This window comes from Erythrolamprus reginae, chromosome 4 (assembly GCF_031021105.1).
Source record: "Erythrolamprus reginae isolate rEryReg1 chromosome 4, rEryReg1.hap1, whole genome shotgun sequence".
NCBI lineage: Eukaryota > Metazoa > Chordata > Lepidosauria > Squamata > Dipsadidae > Erythrolamprus > Erythrolamprus reginae.
The window spans coordinates 22,541,133-22,564,331 of record NC_091953.1 but is presented as its reverse complement, the minus strand read 5'-3'; the positions used below and the strand labels follow the sequence as shown (position 1 = coordinate 22,564,331).

The 23,199-nt window shown below is 42.6% G+C and overlaps 1 protein-coding gene across 1 annotated transcript in view; it reads left to right on the top strand.

Annotated features, from left to right (window-relative positions):
* MICU2 (mitochondrial calcium uptake 2) overlaps positions 1 to 23,199 on the top strand; it is an 83,121-nt gene that overhangs the window by 25,559 nt on the left and 34,363 nt on the right. The window contains exons 2-6 of the mRNA XM_070749814.1: positions 3,143 to 3,290; positions 11,013 to 11,044; positions 11,156 to 11,231; positions 14,882 to 14,929; positions 19,812 to 19,894. Coding sequence (XP_070605915.1) covers positions 3,143 to 3,290; positions 11,013 to 11,044; positions 11,156 to 11,231; positions 14,882 to 14,929; positions 19,812 to 19,894 — 387 coding nt within the window. The remainder of the gene's footprint in view (positions 1 to 3,142; positions 3,291 to 11,012; positions 11,045 to 11,155; positions 11,232 to 14,881; positions 14,930 to 19,811; positions 19,895 to 23,199) is intronic.

Sequence of the window (23,199 nt, the reverse complement as noted above, 5' to 3'; positions counted from 1 at the left end):
CTTTATAGGTCATAACCAACACTTTGAATTGTGACCAGAAAACTGATCGGCAACCAATGCAGACTGCGGAGTGTTGGTGTAACATGGGCATATTTGGGGAAGCCCATGATTGCTCTCGCAGCTGCATTCTGCACGATCTGAAGTTTCCGAACACTTTTCAGAGGTAGCCCCATGTAGAGAGCGTTACAGTAGTCGAGCCTCGAGGTGATGAGGGCATGAGTGACTGTGAGCAGTGACTCCCGATCCGATATTTATGGATTCATATATAATGCTGTGTCCTTATATCTTTAGAGAAAGAGAAATCAAGGAGGGAAAGAAATAAAATGAATAAAATAGGGAGGGAGAGGGTCAATAGGAGTTGAAACTTGATTTTCATAGGCGACAGTAACATTCGATCTAGCGCTCTTGAAACTTACGTCATAATACATCTGTAATCTTTTGTAATTTTTCCTTTGTGGACAAAAAAGCAGTATTCCTATTCTGTCTACCCTTATCTCTGTTTCTACCCATGGAATGTCCTTTTGTAGACTTCTAACCTTCAAGTAAAGCAAATAATGATAAATAAAGAGGGGGGAAATTGAAGGATTGAAGAGATACCCCAAAAAAATAATAATACAGTACATAGAAAATAATATGTGATGAATAAAGTGCAAATTCAAATGAACCAGCTTGGCTTCATAATAGTGTTTGTTGAAAGGGTTCCTTAAATTATAATTGTTAACAAGCCCAATATGACTCAGCAATGTGACGTGATTCCCAAAAGATAAGTGCGTCAATAGCATTATATTTCCAAATGACTGAAAAGAATGGTTGAGTTTTATTTCACATTGGTTAGACCTCCACCTTAAATGCTGTTTCTTATTTTTCAGTGGAATTTTAAAAACGTTCAGACAAATTGGAATGAATTCAGCAAAGGGCAATCAATGAAGGTTAAGAGAAGACTGGAACTTAACTCCTGGAGTGACAAACTAAGGGAATTGATATTTTAGCCTTGAGAAGAGAAGGTTGGGTGGAAAAATACAGCATTCTTAAAATGCATGAAGTAGTTTCTCACAGAAGTTAAAACCTAATTCCCTGCCATTCCAGAATTTAGGGCATAAGAAAAGAAACTGAAGCTATAAGACAGTGTAGTACAGTAGAACCCCGACTTACGAGACTAATTGGTTCCGGAAGGAGGCTCGTAAGTCGGAACGCTCGTATGACGAAACATTGTTTCCCATAGGAAACAATGTAAAGTCAATTAATCCGTGCAACAACAAAAAAAACCGCTGCCGCCGAACGCGGAAGTTAGCGTTCGGCTTCAGGAGACAGCTGCGAAGCGGCGCGGGTGTTTTAAAAGGTTGCAGCCGGCCTGGGGGGCTTGCCAGCACCCCCCCGAGCCCCCCAGGCCGGCTGCAACCTTTTAAAACACGCGCGCCGCTTCGCAGCTGTCTCCTGAAGCCGAACGCTAACTTCCGCGTTCAGCTTCAGGAGACAGCTGCGAAGCGGCGCGCGGGATACGAGCACCAAGGAGCTGTCTCCTGAAGCCGAACGCGGAAGTTAGCGTTCGGCTTCAGGAGACAGCTCCTTGGCGCTCGTATCCCGAATGTGAGCTCGGGAGGCGAACAAAAATGTCGCTCCCCTCCCAGCTCTTATCTCGAGTAGCTCGTAAGTAGAGCTGCTCGTATGTCGAGGTTCCACTGTATTTCCAAAATAATTCATGAGAGTACAAAGTAATCATCCACAGTTGGGCAGGAATTTTAGTTACCAAGTAATACAGTAATGTAATGAGATGTCTTGTAAACTATTCCACTTAGACACCGCCATCCTGTCCATCCCCATTGCAGTTGTTAACCAAGAATTGTGGATCATTAAGTGAGTACTAAACGCAGGCCATTTTGGACTCCACTTACCTTTTCCTATGGTACTAGGATCCGGAGGCCAGCGTGGGTGCGCAGGTGCCCGACACATGTGCTCTGCCCCAGCGCGAGATTTCACTTCTGCGGATGCGGCCAAAGCGAAATCTCGCGTGAGGACGCTCGTGCGAGTGAGATTTTGGCAATTTTCACCTTTTTTTTGCTGCTGCTCATGCGGGGGTGTGCCCGCCCCTCGCCAAACTCTGGAGCCCGATAAAAAGTCATAATGGATCGTCAATCCCATTCGTACCGGGTGGGGCCCATTACTGCTCACAGCCTAGAACCAACTCCTCTCACCTGCCTATCTCACCTCCTAACTATGCTACCTTGTCTTGTGGGGCAAAATCCCCCCCCCTGAATTTCTTTTCTTTTTTTAATATATATCACTGCTCACAGTCACTCATGCCCTCATCACCTTGAGGCTCGACTACTGTAATGCTCTGTACATGGGGCTACCTTTGAAAAATGTTTGGAAACTTCAGATCGTGCAGAATGCAGCTGCGAGAGTAATTATGGGCTTCCCCAAATATGCCCATGTTACACCAACACTCCGCAGTCTGCATTGGTTGCCGATCAGTTTCCGGTCACAATTCAAAGTGTTGGTCATGACCTATAAAGCCTTTCATGGCACCGGACCAGATTATCTCCGGGACCGCCTTCTGCTGTATGAATCCCAGCAACCAGTTAGGTCCCACAGAGTGGGCCTTCTCCGAATCCCGTCAACTAAACGATGTAGTTTGGCGGGAGCCAGGGGAAGAGCCTTCTCTGTGGCGGCCCTGGCCCTCTGGAACCAACTCCCCCCAGAGATTAGAATTGCCCCCTCCCTCCTCGCCTTTCGTAAGCTCCTTAAAACCCACCTCTGCCGTCAGGCATAGGAGAACTGAGATACTTATTCCCCCTAGGCCTTTACAATTTATGCATGGTATGTCTGTATGTATGATTGGTTTTATAATAAGGGTTTTTTAGTTGTTTTAGTATTGGATTGTTACATGCTGTTTTTATCATTGTTGTTAGCCGCCCCGAGTCCACGGAAAGGGGCGGCATACAAATCCAATCAATAAATCAATAAATGTGTGCAGAAACACCGACGATCCTTTTGACAATTGCCCTAGTCTAAAATAAATATTTGTTTTGCAAGCACGCAGCAGTGATATAGTGTCAGGTCTTGGTTCTGTTGCTGAGTCATAGCTGGTGATTCCAGTCGTGAATAAATGTCCCTGTATTTGCTATATCCTTTCCTGTTTTAGAAGGAAGATGCCGTGGATGAAGAAATGGCAGAAAAGCTTTCTATTCGAAAGCAACGTTTTATGAAATTTGCTTCTTTGGAATATGGAGGGGAATATTACATGACTCCAAGAGACTTCCTCTTTTCAGTTATGTTTGACAAATCTGAGCGTAAGTGCTGTTTTTCTTGTCTGTTTTAAACAATGCTGTTGAATGAATGCACATTTGTCCATTTGCCAAATTAGAGCATCCTAATTTTATGTTGTAAGCCACCCTGAGTCAGTTGAGAAGGGTGGCATAGAAAAATAAATGAATGAATGAATGAATGAATGAATGAATGAATGAATGAATGAATGAATGAATGAATGAATAAGTAAGTAGATAAGTAAGTAAGTAAGTAAGTAAGTAAGTAAGTAAGTAAGTAAGTAAGTAAGTAAGTAGATAAGTAAATAAATACATCCTCTCTGGTATTAATCAAGCAAAATTAAGAATAAATTTTTATTATTTGTGTATCATCTCAAAATGAGAGGAACTTAATTAGATGGTGCAATTTTAAATTCAATTCAATTCAATTTATTAGATTTGTATGCTGCCCCTCTCCGAAGACTCAGGGCGGCTCACGACAATAATAAAAACAATATAACAGTAACAAATCTAATATTAAAGAAAAGATATATAAAACCCCAACAATTAAAACCATACAACACATACATACCAAACATAAAATATAAAAGCCTGGGGGAGGTGTCTCAGTTCCCCCATGCCTGGCGATATAGGTGGGTCTTGAGAAATTTGCGAAAGACAAGGAGGGTGGGGGCTGTTCTTATCTCCAGTGGGAGTTGATTCCAGAGGGCCGGGGCCGCCACAGAAAAGGCTCTTCCCCTGGGGCCCGCCAAACGACATTGTTTAGTCGACGGGACCCGGAGAAGGCCAACTCTGTGGGACCTTATCAGTCGCTGGGATTTCGTGCAGTAGCAGGCGGTTCCAGAGGTACTCTGGTCCATTGCCATGTAGGGCTTTAAAGGTCATAACCAATTTATTCTGAATGCAACCAACAGGCTAGAGTAATGATGGCGAACTTATGGCACGGGTCCCACAGGTGGCACGCGGAGCCATATCTGCTGGCACCCGAGCCATTGCCCTAACTCAGCCCCAATACGCATGTGTGTACTGGCCAGCTGGAATTTGGCTTGTGCAGAGGCTCTGACAGGGCATTTTTGGCTTCCAGAGAGCCCCCGTAGGAATGGGGCAGGGCATTTTTTTTTTTTTTGGACTAGTAGGATTGAGTGTGTATGACTGTGTAGATGATGTTTTTTATGATAATGTATTTTAAATTAGTTTTTTAAATTTTTTAATATTAGATTTGTACTGTATTGTATTGCCGTTAATGTTGTGAGCCACCCCAAGTCTTCCAAGAGTAGAGGTGTTTGTTTGTTTGTTTGTTTGTTTGTTTGTTTGTTTGTTTGTTTGTTAGATTTGTATGCCGTCCCTCTCCGTAGACTCGGGGCAGCATACAAATCAAATCAAATAATAATAATTATTATTATTATTGTTGTTATTATTATTATTATGTCAGTACAACACAGCAAACGAGATCACTATGTGGATTTCGTATTTCATCACCAGTGGTGTGCTTCCCAAGCACCTAGGACTGCGTGATGTAGTGGCGAATTATGTTTTCTGATCCCAGCAGAGCGGCCTTTTGCAATTGACAGATGGAGATTTTGTCAATTCCGATGGTTTTCAAATGTCCGCTGAGATCCTTTGGCACTGCGCCCAGCGTGCCAAGTATCATTGGGACCACTTTCACAGGCTTATGCCAGAGTCGTTGCAGCTCGATTTTTAGATCTTCGTATTTTACTAATTTCTCTAGTTGCTTCTCCTCAATTCTGCTGTTTCCTGGGATTATTATTATTATTATTATTATTATTATTATTATTACCCTCCCCTGGCTCCAGTGAAGCCGTTGGATTCTGGAGAGGGCGAGAGGGTGAAATATGAGCCTACTGGTCCCATCAAAAGTTGGGAAACAGGCCGTTTTTGGTCTCCAGGGGGCAGAGGAAGCTGTTTTCACACTCCGCACTCATTGAATTATGGGTATGGGCACTCGCACATGTGCGATAGTTCACACCCACGCTCTTTCGGCACCCAAGGGAAAAAAGGTTTGCCATCACTGGAAACTCTTCGTTTATCCTCCCACAACTGAATTTGGTCTTTGCCATTCATATACAGAAGTACCTCAGCTCTAGATATCGAGGAAGTTTGGTCTTTTAAAAACAAAGAAAAATGGAGTTTGGCTTTGCCCGATACCCTCTGAGTCATACCCTCCAACCATAAGTCTAGCGCCAATTCTCCCAACAGTGCTTTAAGCTGATTGGCAGGAAGGTCAGAGGGCCACCCCCACTGTAAACATCTGATTGGTCGGATTGTAAAAATATATTCCAAGGCACCAGAATAGAAGCTTTAGTTCCTAACACCATGGGAAAATTGTCTTTTCCCATGGTCTTAGGTGACCCCTGTGAAATGGTTGTTCGACCCCCAAAGGGGTCCTGACCCCCAGGTTGAGAACCACTGGTTTAAGGGGAGGGACTAGGAGTACCCTTCCCACTTCTGACCTGGAAAGGCCGCCCCATGTAGAGTGCATTGCAGGATCCAAATTTATGGAAAAGGACCAAATATCTACCCAGGAATTCATTTTTGTTTTTCTGTTGGCATTAGGGTCTCATTTTTCTTATCTTTCTGGAATATAAATTACAGACTTGGATATTTGATTTCTGCATATTTAAGGTTAACTGTATGAAGATACTTTTTTTTTCTTTAGAGCAGTGTTTCCCAACCTTGGCAACTTGAAGATATCTGGACTTCAATTCCCAGAATTCCCCAGCCAGCAAATGCTGGCTGGGGAATTCTAGGAGTTGAAGTCCAAATACAGTGATACCTCGTCTTACAAACCCCTCGTCATACGAACTTTTCGAGATACAAACCCTGGGTTTAAGATATTTTTGCCTCTTCTTCCAAACTATTTTCACCTTACAAACCCAAGCCACCGCCACTGGGATGCCCCGCCCCCGGACATCTGTTGCCAGCAAAGTACCCGTTTTTGTGCTGCTGGGATTCCCCTGAGGCTCCCCTCCATGGGAAACCCCACCTTCGGACTTCTGTGCTTTTGCGATGCTGCAGGGGAATCCCAGCAGCGTAAAAACGGGCACTTTGCTGGCAACGGAAGTCCGGAGGTGGGGTTTCCCAGCAAGAGGAGCCTCAGCAAAATCACAGCATCACAAAATCACAGAAGTTCGGAGGTGGGGTTTCCAGGACTTCCATGTTTTTGTGATGCTGCAATTTCGCTGAGGCTCCCCTTGCTGGAAACCCCACCTTCGGACTTCTGTTGCCAGCAAAACACCCATTTTTCCGCTGTTGGGATTCCCCTGCTGGGATTCCCCTGCAGCATCATAGTCCAGAGGTGGGGTTTCCCATGGAGGGGAACCTCAGGGGAATCCCAGCAGCGCAAAAACGGGTGCTTCGGCTGGCAAAAGGGGTGAGTTTTGGGCTTGCACGCATTAATCGCTTTTCCATTGATTCCTATGGGAAACATTGTTTCATTTTACAAACTTTTCACCTTACAAACCTCATGCCGGAACCAATTAAGTTTGTAAGATGAGGTATCACTGTATCTTCAAGTTGCCAAGGTTGGGAAACACTGCTATAGAGTACATTCTTAAACAGTATTTTGCAGAGATTTTTTATTTTGAAACCAGCGCCATCTTGTGGCCTGTCTGGAGCACTGGGCTTTCTTTTGGATTTTCCTTTTTCATGTAAAATTTGTGATTCTTTCCTTTCATAACGAATTTCCCAGTTTTTAATACTTAGTTTTTTCTAACGTTTTAGCCTCTTTTTCTTTTTAATAACATCATTTGATTTTGTGACCTCTGAATTTGATTTATCCCCAAAGGCCAAGGAAATGCCAGATCCCCTTCTCACTATGCCTTTTACGTTACAGAGTCATGAGATGAATCCACTTGTGGTCATTTCAGTTTTTTGACTTTTTAATGGCCAGAAAAACATTAAGGGGTATGGATTAAGGGGCTACCTTTGAAAAGTGTTCGGAATCTCAAGATTGTGCAGAATGCAGCTGCGAGAGCAATCATGGGCTTTCCCAGATATGCCCATGTTACATCAACACTCCGCAGTCTGCATTGGTTGCTGATCAGTTTCAATCACAATTCAAAGTGTTGGTTATGACCTATAAAGCCCTTCATGGCATCGGACCAGAATACCTTCAGGACCGCCTTCTGCCGCACGAATCCCAGCAACCAAAAACAATGCCATCTGGTGGGATCCAGGGGAAGAGCCTTCTCTGTGGCAGCCCCGACCCTCTGGAATCAACTCCCCCCCAGAGATTAGAACTGCCCCCACCCTCCTTGCCTTTCACAAACTCCTAAAAACCCACTTTTGCCGCCAGGCATGGGGAAATTGATTCTCCCCGGCCGTTTTGTTTTATGTATGGTTTGTTTGGGATGTATGATTGTTTTAATTGTTTTGCTGTTTTAACCATTGGATTTGTACTTGTATTCTTGTTGTGAGCCGCTCCGAGTCTTCAGAGAGGGGCCGCGTACAAATCTAATAAATAATAATAAAATAATAATAATAATGTCAAGTCAGTTGCCCCTTGAAGGATAAAGGGTGACAGCAGGAACTTCCAAGCAAAACAGGAAGCAAAGCTAGGTCTCTGCTTTTCTACTTAAACAATTGGAAAGGACAACTCCAAATTGTGGAAAACCCTACCCTACCCAGGGATCATTATTAATGTTGCACTTTTCCTTTGCGTTACAACGTTATCACAAATGATAAAGTGGTGACTTTTGAATAACAAAAGGTTGTATGTCTGTTCTTCCTAAAGAGGCACATGGTAAGTGCATTGTATGGAGGAGAACACGGACTACTGTATATTCATTGCCGTTGAGATACTAACATCAGGTTCAATCTGAACATTGGTATTAAGAAATAACTAATAGCTAAGTAAAGTGTATATTACATATTATTTATCAAATTTAGATGGCAAAGAAATGTGTGTCATTCATTTAGTATCTAACTCTAAAACTAACGATTCAAAAATGGTTTTTATGAAAGAGAACACTGGTGTAACCATTGATTCTGGTGTCAGTTTCATGCAAAGTTATAATGTTTTCCTGGGAAAAAAAGTGCTATTATTATTATTATTATTATTATTATTATTATTATTATTATTATTATTATTATTTATTGGATTTGTATGCCGCCCCTCTCCGTGATGTAACAATCCAATACTAAAACAACTAAAAAACCCTTATTATAAAACCAGACATACATACAGACATACCATGCATAAATTGTAGAGGCCTAGGGGGAAAGAGTATCTCAGTTCCTCCATGCCTGACGGCTGGGGTGGGTTTTAAGGAGCTTACGAAAGGCGAGGAGGGTGGGAGCAATTCTAATCTCTTGGGGGAGTTGGTTCCAGAGGGCCGGGGCCGCCACAGAGAAGGCTCTTCTCCTGGGTCCCGCCAAACGACATTGTTTAGTTGACGGGACATGGAGAAGGCCCACTCTGTGGGACCTAATCGCTCGCTGGGATTTTTGCGGCAGAAGGCGGTCCCGGAGATAATCTGGCCCGGTGCCATGAAGGGCTTTATAGGTCATAACCAACACTTTGAATTGTGACCGGAAACTGATCGGCAACCAATGCAGACTGCGGAGTGTTGGTGTGACATGGGCATATTTGGGAAAGCCCATGATTGCTCTCACAGCTGCATTTTTCTGACTGGTGCTTCATGTGTCTGCTATTTGTTGTTTAAAAGCAATATACAGTAAATGGATGTTTAAAAAGATGGAAAGATGTTGAAAAGCATCCGTTTTCTGAACCAACCTCCATTGGCAGTTTGAAGTATCTAAATCAGGGGTGTCAAACTCAATCCCAGTGAGGATTATATCAGGATTTACCCTTGAGGGACCAGAGTGGATGTGACCCATTTGGCACAGCCAAACGGATGTATCATTACTTTTTATTGCCACATACAGAGGTACCTCTACCTACGAACGTCTCTACTTATGAACTTTTCTAGATAAGAACCGGGTGTTCAAGATTTTTTTGCCTCTTCTCATTCACAAACCCAAGCCTCCGAAACTGTAACTGGAAAAGGCAGGGAGAAGCCTGTGTGGGGCCTCTCTAGGAATCTGCTGGGAGGAAACAGGGCTGGAAAAGACGGGGAGAAGCCTCCGTGGGGCCTCTCCAGGAATCTCCTGGGAGGAAACAGGGCCTCCACCCTCCCTGTGGTTTTCCCAATCGCACACAATATTTGCTTTTACATTGATTCCTATGGGAAAAATTGCTTCTTCTTACAAATCTTTCTACTTAAGAATCTGGTCACGGAATGAATTAAGTTCGTAAGTAGAGTTACAACTGTATAGACCTTCATAGAGTTTTTAGTTCAGTTCATAGATACATAGAATGAAAAGTTGTAAAACATGAAAAATATCGAGTTCTTCATATAACCTACTTATCAGAGATATTTAATGAGCGAAAAGAGTGATGCTTTGTCATGATAGACTACAACCCAATGTCATGATAAGCCATTCAACATATTTAGTTCCAAGTGTGCTTCTAATTCCTTGCTAGATGATGCACCCTGCACGTTATCCACACCAAAAGTATCGAAAGAATGAAGCTATGGTTTAATATGTTGCCGATCAATTTCCGGTCACAATTCAAAGTGTTGGTTATGACCTATGAAGCCCTTCATGGCATCGGACCAGAATATCTCCGGGACCGCCTTCTGCCGCATGAATCCCAGCGACCGGTGAGGTCCAACAGAGTTGGCCTTCTCCGGGTCCCGTCGACTAAACAATGTCATTTGGTGGGACCCAGGAGAAGAGCCTTCTCTGTGGCGGCCCCGACCCTCTGGAACCAGCTCCCCCCAGATATCAGAGTTGCCCCCACCCTCCTTGCCTTTCGTAAGCTCCTTAAAACCCACCTCTGTCGTCAGGCATGGGGGAATTGAAATTTTTCCCTTCCCCTTAGGCTTATAGAATTTATACATGGTATGCTTGTATGTATGATTGGTTTTTTAAATTTGGGTTTTTTAGATTATTTTTAATATTAGATTTGTTTACATTGTCTTTTTTATTGTTGTTAGCCGCCCCGAGTCTTCAGAGAGGGTCGGCATACAAATCTAATAAATGAATGAATGAATGAATGAATGAATGAATGTTAATGAGGGTATTCGGGATTCTTGGATGTGAATAAAACTGGAGTTCTATTTTGTTTTCTCATACGATTTATGAGTAACAGGGAAAACTCATCACCATATCACTCCCAAGTAGAAAGTCACTGACAGAACTCGGACCAGTTTCATTTCCACAACATCCACACAAGAGATAGTTAAGAACTAGAAAGAAGAAAAACCGTAATAGCCACCTGTTGCATACTTGGTCAAATAATGTCCTAAATGTTTCTAATGGTGGTCTTTTATAGTAGTAGGTTTTAAAACCATTGCAGCCCATTTGGTCTGGAAGATGTGTGTTGGCTATATTAACTGCATTTTTTGTATTATAAATGGATTTCAATTTTATGCCCATGTATAAATGTAATGAATAATAAGCATATTCGTTTTTTTAAAGTTAAATATTTAAACATTTTTTTATTTGTTATGTACTGTAGCAGTGTTTGAACAGATTGTTCCTATTGTTCTAGAACAGTAGGGTTTTTTTCTAACTATTATAAACATTTAAATATTTCTAAGCTGTTGGTAGTGTTCTATTCATGTCACTTCTCTTTCTCTTTTAAAAACACGGTATGAAGAAACTCAACAAAGCTTTGACTTACATATGATTGACTGGTGTGTTTTTTTCTTTTTTGGATAGGTAAAACTTTGGCCAAGAAACTGACAAAAAAGGTAGGCAAAGAGTTGATGCTGTTTGTCAAAAGAACTTTTGTTCTTTCTGTTACTTGCTTTAATGGATTTTGCTTTCACAACTAACTTGTCGTTTATTTGGTTTGTTCAAAGGAAGTCGATTCTACCCTAGCAAATGTTACGAAGGCTAGACCGGGACCAACCTTTTTTCGAGATCTCGGAGACCGAGGTAACAGTTTAGGTTATTGATGTAATTAATATTAAACTTTTCTTTCCTGAGATTTCAATATATGGAAATTTTTCCTTGAGGCCTAGACTGCTAAATTAAATATTTTGTTGGAGCTATTTCAAACTCTATTTAGCTCCAGAAACAAAGATCTTAAAAAGGCAGGTGTGGGTGTGAGAAGGAGAGGGAGAGAGTCTATAGAAGGTGTTGTGGTTGGCTCTGGCCCAGCTCCTGCCCCAAGGAATGTGGAGGTGGAGGTGGGGGAAACATCCACATGCCACAGGACTGTTTTGCTCCCGATTGGATCTCCCGACAAAGGCTCCTCTGACGAAGGAAGCGTGAGTAGCAGGGAAGAGGGGAGTTTGGCAGATAGCCCAGGAGGAGATCAATCATCCTTATCATCCCTGGATTCTGAACAAGAACTTATGACAGATCCACCCATGCGTAGAGTGATCGATAGGAGAGAACAACTGAAGGATTATTACAGGAGATAAGTGAGGCCACCTGTGGTTGGGTGGAGCTGCTGTAATTAGTACTACAGATAAAAAGAGCAGCGTGCTGGTTTAGCCTTGTGGAAGTTTATCTGATTCATAGTTTCGTCAAGATTGTGGTTTTGCTGTTTCCCTGTTCAAGACTGTGTGTGGACTTTCTGGACTTTTGGAATTGGACTCAATTTCCCAGTTACTGGGTGAGAAATTGGATTGCATTTAACCTGTGCCTTGTGTGTACCAGAAAATCCCTTTGACATTTAAAAGGGGAGGTTTTTTCTGCTTTTCTGTTGATCAAGACTTTTGGTTTTCCTTCTATTGTGTGGTGTGTGTCTTTTTGGACTGATTACCCTGTAATTACGGGCGGTTGGAACACACCAGCAGAACAGAAGAGTGATGGCAAACCTTTTTTTCCTCGGGTGCCGAAAGAGCATGGGTGTGCGCTATTGCGCATACACAGGTGCCGATACCCATAATGCAATGCCTGGGGAAGGTGAAAACAGCTTCCCCCTCCCCCTGGAGGCCGTTTGGAGGCCGGAAACTGTCTCCCCATTTCTGATGGCCCTCCCCAGCCTCCAAAGGTTTCCCTGGAGCTGGGGAAGGTTAAAGCGCCCTCCCCCATTCCCTCCAGAGGCTCTCTGGAAGCTAAAAACGCCCTCCCAGAGCCTCTGTGTGAGCCAAAAATCAACTGGCCGGCACACACATGCACGTTGGAGCTGAACTAGGGCAATGGCTCTGTATAGTCTGGAGGACAAAAGGGAAAGGGGGAAATGATCAAAACATTTAAATATGTTAAGGTTAAGTGTTTTTAATAGGAAAGTGGACACAAGAACAAGGGGGCACAATCTGAGGTTAGTTGGGGGAAAGATCAGAAGCAACATGAGAAAATATTATTTTACTGAAAGAGTAGTAGATACTTGGAACAAACTTCCAATGGACGTGGTTGGTAAATCCACAGTAACTGAATTGAAACATGCCTGGGATAAACCTATATCCATCCTAATACAGGAAATAGTGTAAGGGCAGACTAGATGGACCATGAGGTCTTTTTCTGCCGTCAATCTTCTGTGTTTCTAATGTGAGACTCCTATGTATTGGGAAAGTGGGGGGAATCTCCTTGTCTATCAGTTGGTTAAATGCAAATCACAGAAATATCTGTGCCAGTAGATGGTAGAGTTAAAACATTTGCTTTCAACATTTTATTCCATTATACAAGATTTTTTTTGGGGGGGGGGGGGTTTGTTTGCACGTCAAATGGAGCTTGTCTTTGTATATATGTGTTATTTATAAAAGATCTTTTTTAAATTCTAAAAGTGCTGTTACTGGGGAGGATGCTTCAAATTCTTTTCTTTAACCCATACACTTTATATACCTCTCTATCTTTAGCTGGCATGTCGGTATTTTGACAATTGCATCTTGTGTTTGTTCAGGCTCTTACTCAGTAGGCCTTTCAAAGGGAAATGTTGGAATTTTCCTTCAAAAGGGGAAAGAAAAGACACTTTCACCTTGCAGAAAGGATGTGTTCAGGGTGTTTTTTTTTAAAGAACATATTCCTGGCTCTGGGCCCATCAGTTCTATCAGTGCAATCTAGGAGCTTGCCAGCTTTGTGTTGCTCTATTCCCCCACGAGACTTGAAGAAAATCTGGTCTTCTCATTTCGAAGACAGGATGAAATACTTTGATCCTCCAGAGCAACATCAGCGAAGGTCTCCTCCCAAGTACGAATTATGACAACGCACACTTAATTTATTCATTCTTTTGAATAAACACTGAATATCTTCTATAAAAACTCAAAGATTTAGAATAGACTTTCTATTAAGTACTCAGAAAAGGAATCCTCAATCGGAGTATTGCATTGGCACTTCTGTGTTAGCAAAAACTTCAGAAGAGAAGGATTGAGGGGTAGTGATTTCTGACAGTCTCAAAATGGGTGAGCAGTGTGGTCGGGCAGTAGGAAAAGCAAGTAGGAAAAGCATTGCTGTGGATTAAAAAAAAAAAGCAAATAAAATACCAACCCTTAAAGATTTTATATTATCTTTAGGTTTGGTAGGGAAGGTTTGCCTATTTGCCGATGACTCTAAAGTGTGCAATAGGGTTGATATTCCTGGAGGCATCTCTAATATGGTAAATGATCTAGCTTTACTAGATAAATGGTCAAAGCAATGGAAACTGCAGTTTAATGTTTCCAAATGTAAAATAATGCACTTGGGGAAAAGGAATCCTCAATCAGAGTATTGTATTGGCAGTTCTGTGTTAGCAAAAACTTCAGAAGAGAAGGATTGAGGGGTAGTGACTTCTGACAGTCTCAAAATTGGGTGAGCAGTGTGGTCGGGCGGTAGGAAAAGCAAGTAGGATGCTTGGCTGCATAGCTAGAGGTATAACAAGCAGGAAGAGGGAGATTGTGATCCCGCTATATAGAGCGCTGGTGAGACCACATTTGGAATGCTGTGTTCAGTTCTGGAGGCCTCACCTACCAAAAGATATTGACAAAATTGAACGGGTCCAAAGACGGGCTACAAGAATGGTGGAAGGTCTTAAGCATAAAACATATCAGGAAAGACTTGATGAACTCAATCTGTATAGTCTGGAGGACAGAAGGAAAAGGGGGGACATGATCGAAACATTTAAATATGTCAAAGGGTTAAATAAGGTCCAGGAGGGAAGTGTTTTTAATAGGAAAGTGAACACAAGAACAAGGGGACACAATCTGAAGTTAGTTGGGGGAAAGATCAAAAGCAACGTGAGAAAATATTATTTTACTGAAAGAGTAGTAGATCCTTGGAACAAACTTGGTTGGTGAATCCACAGTAACTGAATTGAAACATGCCTGGGATAAACATATATCCATCCTAAGATAAAATACAGGAAATAGTATAAGGGCAGACTAAATGGACCAAGAGGTCTTTTTCTGCCGTCAATCTTCTATTTTTCTATTAATTCCAAATAAACCCAAGTCTTTTAATAAGAAATTGGCATGATGGGAATTATACAGCAGTAGAATGGGACTGGACAATCTGATTTTCCTGAAAACTAATTGGTATTGCTTACTTTTAATAGATGAAGAGCATTAAACTAAAGATCTTTCATAAAAAAAACTAATTGTGCAAGGAGTGCTAAGCACATCAATCTGCTAAGGACTACCTAACCTTTCAATCTTGTATTTCAGCATTGATTTCCTACCCAGAGTACCTCTTTTTGCTGACCATACTCACAAGTAAGTATTTTGATGGTGGCTGGGCTTTGCAATTTAAGTAAAAGTTAATCTCTTTTGATAGCTCCTTTTTATTTTGTATGATCCACTTCAAAACTCAGCTGATAAAGATATTTATTTATTCATTCATTCATTCATTCATTCATTCATTCATTCATTCATTCATTCATTCATTCATTCATTCATTGGATTTGTATGCCACCCCCTCTCCGTAGACTCCGGGCGGCTAACAACAATAATAAAAACAGCATGTAGCAATCCAATATTAAAACAACTAAAAACCCTTATTATAAAACCAAACATACACACAAACATACCATGCATAAATTGTAAAGGCCTAGGGGGAAGGAATATCTCAGTTCCCCCATGCCTGACGGCAGAGGTGGGTTTTGAGGAGCTTACGAAAGGCGAGGAGGGTGGGGGCAATTCTAATCTCCGGGGGGAGCTGGTTCCAGAGGGCCGGGGCCGCCACAGAGAAGGCTCTTCCCCTGGGTCCCGCCAAACGACATTGTTTAGTTGACGGGACTCGGTGAAGGCCCACTCTGTGGGACCTAACTGGTCGCTGGGATTCGTGCGGCAGAAGGCGGTCCCGGAGATTTATTTATTTATTTATTCAATTTTTATGCCGCCCTTCTCCTTAAACTCAGGGCGGCTTACAACATGTTAGCAATAGCACTTTTTAACAGAGCCAGCATATTGCCCCCACAATCTGTATCCTCATTTTACCCACCTGGGAAGGATGGAAGGCTGAGTCAACCTTGAGCCGGTGATGTGATTTGAACCGCTGACCTACAGATCTACAATCAGCTTCAGTGGCCTGCAGTACAGCACTCTACCTGCTGGTTTTTCACAGGTTTTCAAAGGGGGCTTAAATCCATTAAATCCATTGAAAATTTTAAATCCATTAAAAAGTCATAAAAATTTTCTACAGTACTACTGTACTCTATTAAAGAAACTGGTAGGATATCACATGTAGTTCCAGCTGAGAAACATTATAGAGTGACTGTTTAATGCAAAGGGTGGGTTTTAGAAGTCCAAATACTCGTTAAATACATTAAAAAATGTCTTTCCTCTACTTCACGGACATTCGTTTTTCACGGGTGATCTTGGAACGCATCCCCTGCGAAAAACGAGGGATTATTGTAGTTGGAAGAGAGTAAGCACCAGTTTCCTTCCAAATGGCCCAGAACAGTGATGGCGAACCTTTTTTTCCTCAGGTGCCGAAAGAGCATGGGCGCGCACTATCACGCATGTGCAAGTGTCTACACCCATAATTCAATGCTCTGAGCCGCTCCGACTCTCTGGAGAGGGGCGGCATACAAATCTAATCAATTAATCAATAAAAATAAATGCCTTGGGAGGGCGAAAACAGCTTCCCACCCCCGGAGGCCCTCTGGAGGCCGGAAATGGCTTGTTTCCCAACTTCTGGTGGGACCAGTAGGTTTGTGTTTCACCCTCCCCAGGCTCCAAGGGCTTCCCTGAAGCCAGGGGAGGGTTAAATGCCCTCCCCCATTCCCCCGGAGGCTCTCTGGAAGCCAAAAATGCCCACCCAGAGCATCTGTGTGAGCCAAAAATCAGCTGACCAGCACACACATGCATGTTGGAGCTGAGCTAGGACCAGATTACCTCCGGAACCGCCTGCTACCGCACAAATCCCAGCAACCGATAAGATCCCACAGAGTTGGCCTTCTCTGGGTCCCATCGACTAAACAATGTCGTTTGGCGGGCCCCGGGGGAAGAGCCTTCTCTGTGGCGGCCCCGGCCCTCTGGAACCAACTCCCCCCGGAGATTAGAATTGCCCCCACCCTCTCTGCCTTTTGTGAACTACTCAAGACTCATTTATACAGCCAGGCATGGGGGAGTTGAGATATTCCTTCCCCCTAGGCCATTACAAGTTATGCATGGTATGTTTGTGTGTATGTTTGGTTTTATAAATAAGGGTTTTTAGTTGTTATATTATTGGATTGTCACATGTTGTTTTTATCATTGCTGTTAGCCGCCCCGAGTCTTCGGAGAGGGGCGGCATACAAATCCAATAAATTATTATTATTATTATTATTATTATTATTATTATTATTATTATTATTATTATTATCTGAAAGCCAAAAATGCCCACCCAGAGCCTCTGTGTGAGCCAAAAATCAGCTGACCAGCACACACATGCATGTTGGAGCTGAGCTAGGACAACAGCTCATGTGCCAACAAATATGGCTCTGCGTGCCACCTGTAGCACCTGTGCCATAGGTTCTCCATCACTGGCTCAGAACTATAATTCTCAGAATTGCTAGCAGGATCTCCAACTCAATGGAAGCCTGTTTAAAGTCCTAACGATTCATCTCTCTGGTTGAATAGTTTTTGATAGGGTTTCTCTGTCTTGGCATCTGCCTCCCATGGTGATTTAAAGTTTAAAAAAAAGGGTCTGTTACTATTTTGATAAAGTTAAATGTTATTTTTATGGCCAACACCCAAATATAATTTCTGTTAACAGCCAATGCGAATATCTGATACTCTCTCATCCTGAAAATATTGTCTGCATAATTAAATGGAAGTGTGTGGGGCTTTTCTTTGAACCTCTCATATTTTATACGTACATACCATTAAAGCTGCCTCATATCAGATAAGAATGTCATCTGGGGAGCTGCACGAGCTGCTTTAACTCCTATACCTTCTGTGGGGCTGCCTCCTTATCAACCTGTTGCAACATATGGTTTGTTTCACTGCTTTATCGTTTTTTGCTTTATCCTCCAATAAACTAATAGGCCCCATATGCAGCGTTACTGACTCAAAATGTCGACTAAATAAAATTCAGTGGCCTTAAATTCTTAAATCAGGAAGGCTTCTTGCCATAAGGCCTAAGCCTGTTTGTGAAATATTTATTCATATTCATGAATGTACTGAGAATCGTAGGGATTTTAGTTGAAAGCCTGTTTAAAACTTTTAAACCCGATAGGCTCCACTGCAATATATAATTCTAGAAATGTCTCTGTGTGTGGGTGTAAAAGTTTAAATTTCATTTTCCCTGAGGTTCTTTGTGTATTCTTAGAGGATCTTAGCACTGTCACTGAAATAACTGGGATCTCTTTCCCTTTTAATTGTTTTTGCTATCACAAAAACGAGGGGGGCGTTTGCCCAGGTTCACCTGGTGCACCAGTTGTGGCCCTATCTGGACCGGGAGTCACTACTCACAGTCACTCATGCCCTCATCACCTTGAGGCTCGACTACTGTAATGCTCTCTACATGGGGATACCTTTGACAAGTGTTCGGAAACTTCAGATCGTGCAGAATGCAGCTGCGAGAGCAATCATGGGCTTCCCCAAATATGCCCATGTTACACCAACACTCCGCAGTCTGCATTGGTTGCCGATCACAACTGAGATATACTTTCCCCCTAGGCCTTTACAATTTATGCATGGTATGTTTGTATGTATGTTTGGTTTTATAATAAGGGTTTTTCAGTTGTTTTAGTATTGGATTGTTACACGCTGTTTTTATCATTGTTGTTAGCCGCCCCGAGTCCACGGAGAGGGGCGGCATACAAATCCAATCAATAAATCAGTCAATAAATAAATAAATAAATAAATTCGCTCAGTTGAAAAAAAATCTCAATTTGATTCTCCAAGTTTTAATTTATGGGTCTTCTTTTTAGTAACCCAAACTCTAATTGAGGGCATTCCCATACTATGTATAGACTTTGTAATATGTATTTTTAAAAATAGCAATCAAATTGGGTAAATCTTTCACTTTGTGGTACTTGGTTTTATAGATGCTCAATACTCTCTGCTAGCAAGTCTAGAAATGGTTTTAATAATGGCTTCACATCCACCTGTTTATGTGATGAATTTATATCCCATCTTTACTCCAGGAGCTTGAGATTGCATCCATAAACTCATACATCCAATTGTTCCCACAAAAACCATCTCTGAGAGTAGGTTGATATGAGAGTGTATGAATGATCCCAAGTCACCCATTCAATTTCCATGGTTTAGCATAGCCTTGAACAAGAGCCTCCTGGTCCCAGTTTCTTATCTTAGCTATTACACTACACAATTTTGTAGTACTGTGATACCTTGTCTTACAAACTTCATTGATTCCGGGACGAGGTTCTTAAGGTGAAAAGTTTGTAAGACGAAACAATGTTTCCCATAGGAATCAATGGAAAAGCGATTAATGCATGCAAGCACAAAATTCACCCCTTTTGCCACCCGAAGCGTCTGTTTTTGCGCTGCTGGGATTCTCCTGAGGCTCCCCTCCATGGGAAACCCCACCTCCAGACTTCTGTGTTTTTGTGATACTGCAGGGAAACCCCAGCATCGCAAAAACGAGCACTTCGCTGGCAACGGAAGTCCGGAAGTGGGGTTTCCCAGCAAAGGGAGCCTCAGTGAAATTGCAGCATCGCAAAAACACCGAAGTCCTCGAAACCCCACCTCTGGACCTCTGTGTTTTTGCAATGCTGCGATTTCACTGAGGCTCCCCTCGCTGGGAAACCCCACCTCCGGACTTCTGTTGCCAGCGAAGCATCCATTTTTGCGCTGCTGGGATTCCCCTGCAGCATCACAACAACATGGAAGTCCAGAGGTGGGGTTTCCCATGGAGGGGAGCCTCAGGGGAATCCCAGCAGCGCAAAAACAGGTGCCTCGCTGGCAACAGAAGTCTGGAGGCGGGGCATCCCAGCGGCGGCGGTGGATTTGTAAGGTGAAAATAGTTTGTAAGAAGAGGCAAAAAAAATCTTAAAACCCCGGGTTTGTATCTCAAAAAGTTTGTATGACGAGGAGTTTGTAAGACGAGGTATCACTGGATATAAATCTGGAGGCATGAGTATCAGACAGTATCACCTGCATGTAAAGTTTTATTTTTAAAAAAACCCACATCTATTTTTTATTGTAGAACCACAGACTGGATTTCATATTGCTTTTAAAATGTTGGATGCAGATGGCAATGAACAAGTAGAGAAAAAAGAATTCTTTAAGGTATGGTTTTAAACAATTGATCAGTTGCCCTTGACGGTTTGGGGTCATGGGGTTTGAGTCCAAGCTGTTTGAAGGGCATCAGAGCCATAGAGCTACTAATTATTATTATTATTATTATTATTATTATTATTATTATTATTATTATTAATTAGATTTGTATGCCGCCCCTCTCCGAAGACTCGGGGCGGCTCACAACAACAATAAAAACAATATTCTAGCGAAAACAAATCTAATATTAAAAAAGAAGCATATAAAACCCTATCATATTTAAAAAGCAAACAACACATACATACCCAAACATAAATATAAAAAAGCCTGGGGGAAAGGTGTCTCAACTCCCCCATGCCTGGCGGTATAGATGGGTCTTGAGTAATTTACGAAAGACAAGGAGGGTGGGGGCAGTTCTAATCTCCGGGGGGAGTTGATTCCAGAGGGCCGGGGCCGCCACAGAGAAGGCTGTTCCCCTGGGGCCCGCCAAACGACATTGTTTAGTCGATGGGACCCAGAGAAGGCCAACTCTGTGGGACCTTATCGGTCGCTGGGATTTGTGCGGTAGCAGGCGGTTCCGGAGGTACTCTGGTCCAAGCATTGCTTCCTCTGTTTTTGAGTGCATGGCAATAAAGCCAGCTCTTTATTTAAGGGTTCAAAAAAAAAATAAGACAGGGTCTTATTTTCGGGGAATAACAGACTTTATCTTCCTCATTCAGAAATTCAGAATGATGGTAACTACAGGCATGAGATAAAAAGACATTTGCTCCTTAGGAGAAGGGCTGTGATAGATCTAGAAAAGTGCAGAGACATCTCATTGACAGCAAAACTATATATTATCAGGGCATTGTTTTCCCAGTGGTATCATGTGGATAAGAAAGCAGGATCATCAGAAAAGCTTGGGCTGGGAGGGGGAAACTTGGAAAGAATAACCTGGAAAAAAAACTTGGAAAGAATAACTTGCATAGCAAGAAGGAGAAGTATTTCGATATTAGATGAAATAAAACAGATCTCACCAGAAGAACTAATAATGAACCTAAAACTTAAACATTTTGGACATATAATGTAAAGAATGAGACCCTGACTCTTGGAAAAATTGAAAACAGTCAGAAAAGGGCTGACACAAGCCAAGGTTTTAATTTTTACTATGGATGTTTTAAATTTGTCTGTGTTTAAATTTGTCATGCAACTGGTGAAAATTGATTTGAATTGCTGCAGGATATAAATGTGATAAATGAATAAAGCCCCAGATACTACAACACAATCATGATCTCACAATAATTCAAAAGAAGCCTTTACTAACAGGCAATATGATGATATCCATCAGATCACACAGGGCTGGAAGTAAATAAAAAAGCTAAATAACAAAAACAAATACTGTTTTTTCCAACCTAACAGTGTCAGGCTTTGTTCTAACAGTGGATATGAGGAATCAAAGGTACATTTTAAGGTTTATAATGTACAAGTAGTCCTCAATGTATGACCACAATTGGGACCAGAATCGCAGCCATAAGTTGCTGCAGTTTTTAAGTCGAGTCGCCATGTGACTGGGCCAATTTTACAACCATTTTTACCGAGGTCGTTAAGCGAATCACATAGTCATCAAGTGAATCCAGTATTCCCGATAGATTGGAAACCTTTTTTTTTTTTAAAAGGTTGCAGATTGTAATTATGTGATTTACAGGACACTGCAGCCGCTTGTAAATGTGATCCAGATGCTAAGCCTCTAAGCTGCAATCAAGTGGCCGCAAGGCAGGGCTGAGTTCTATTTACCGTCCCCACCAGTTCGCATTGCAAGGAGTGGTGGGCAGCAGGCGGTGTGCTCAAGTGCCCCGTCCCGTAGGGAATTCCGGGATTATTATTATTATTATTATTATTATTATTATTATTATTATTTATTAGATATGTATGCCGCCCCTCTCCGTAGACTTGGGGCGGCTTACAGCAATGATAAAAACAATATATAATGACAAATCTAATAGTTAGAATCTAAAATAACAATAATACATTTAAAAAGTCTAAAAAACAAGAAAGCCCAACATATAAAAAACATACATACTGTACAGTCATATCATACACAGAAAACTACATAGGCAGGGGGAGATGTTTCAGTTCCCCCACGCTTGACGACAGAGGTGGGTTTTCATTTCATTTCATTTTATTGGATTTGTATGCCGCCCCTCTCCGTAGACTTGGGGCAGCTAACAACAGTAATAAAAACAACGTGCGACAATCCAATACTAAAAACTAAAAACCCTTAATTTAAAACCAGTCATACAAACGTACCATACATAAATTGTGGAAGCCGCGGGGGAAAGAATATCTTAATTCCCCCATGCCTGACGACACAGGTGGGTTTTAAGAAGCTTGCGAAAGGCAAGAAGGGTGGGAGCTATTCTAATCTCTGGGGGGAGTTGGTTCCAGAGGGCCGGGGCCGCCACAGAGAAGGCTCTTCCCCTGGGTCCCGCCAAACGACATTGTTTAGTTGACGGGACCCGGAGAAGGCCAACTCTGTGGGACCTAATTGGTCGCTGGGATTCGTGCGGCAGAAGGCGGTCCCGGAGATAACCTGGTCCGATGCCATGAAGGGCTTTATAGGTCATAACCAACACTTTGAATTGGGACCGGAAACTGATCGGCAACCAATGCAGACTGCGGAGTGTTGGTGTGACATGGGCATATTTAGGAAAGCCCATGATTGCTCTCGCAGCTGCATTCTGCACGATCTGAAGTTTCCGAACGCTTTTCAAAGGTAGCCCCATGTAGAGAGCTTTACAGTTTTAAGGAGTTTACGAAAGGCAAGGAGAGTGGGGGCAGTTCTAATCTCTGGAGGGAGCTGATTCCAGAGGGTCAGAGCCGCCACAGAGCCGCCAAATGACATTGTTTAGTTGACGGGACCTGGAGGAGACCAACACTGTGGGACCTAACCGGTCGCTGGGATTCGTGCGGCAGAAGGCGGTCTCTTAGATACCCTGGTCCAGTGCCATGAAGGGCTTTATAGGGATGCGGGTACAGGTGCGTATCCCCCGACACGCACCCCCCCATGTGCCCTTGCACAAGATTTGGCTTCTGCCCATGTGCAGCAAGCGAAATCTTGCTTGAGGACACTCATGTGAGTGAATTTCGGCAATTTTCACCAATTTTTTTTTTTGCTTCTGCGCATGCGCAGAAGCAAAAATATTGGCGAAAATTGCCAAAATCTCACTCGCGCACGTGTCCTCGTGGGAGATTTCGCTTGCTGCACATGCACAGAAGACAAATGTCATGCTGACGCACCCATCATACGCGCGGCCGCCCGCAACGGCCTCCAAGGGTGA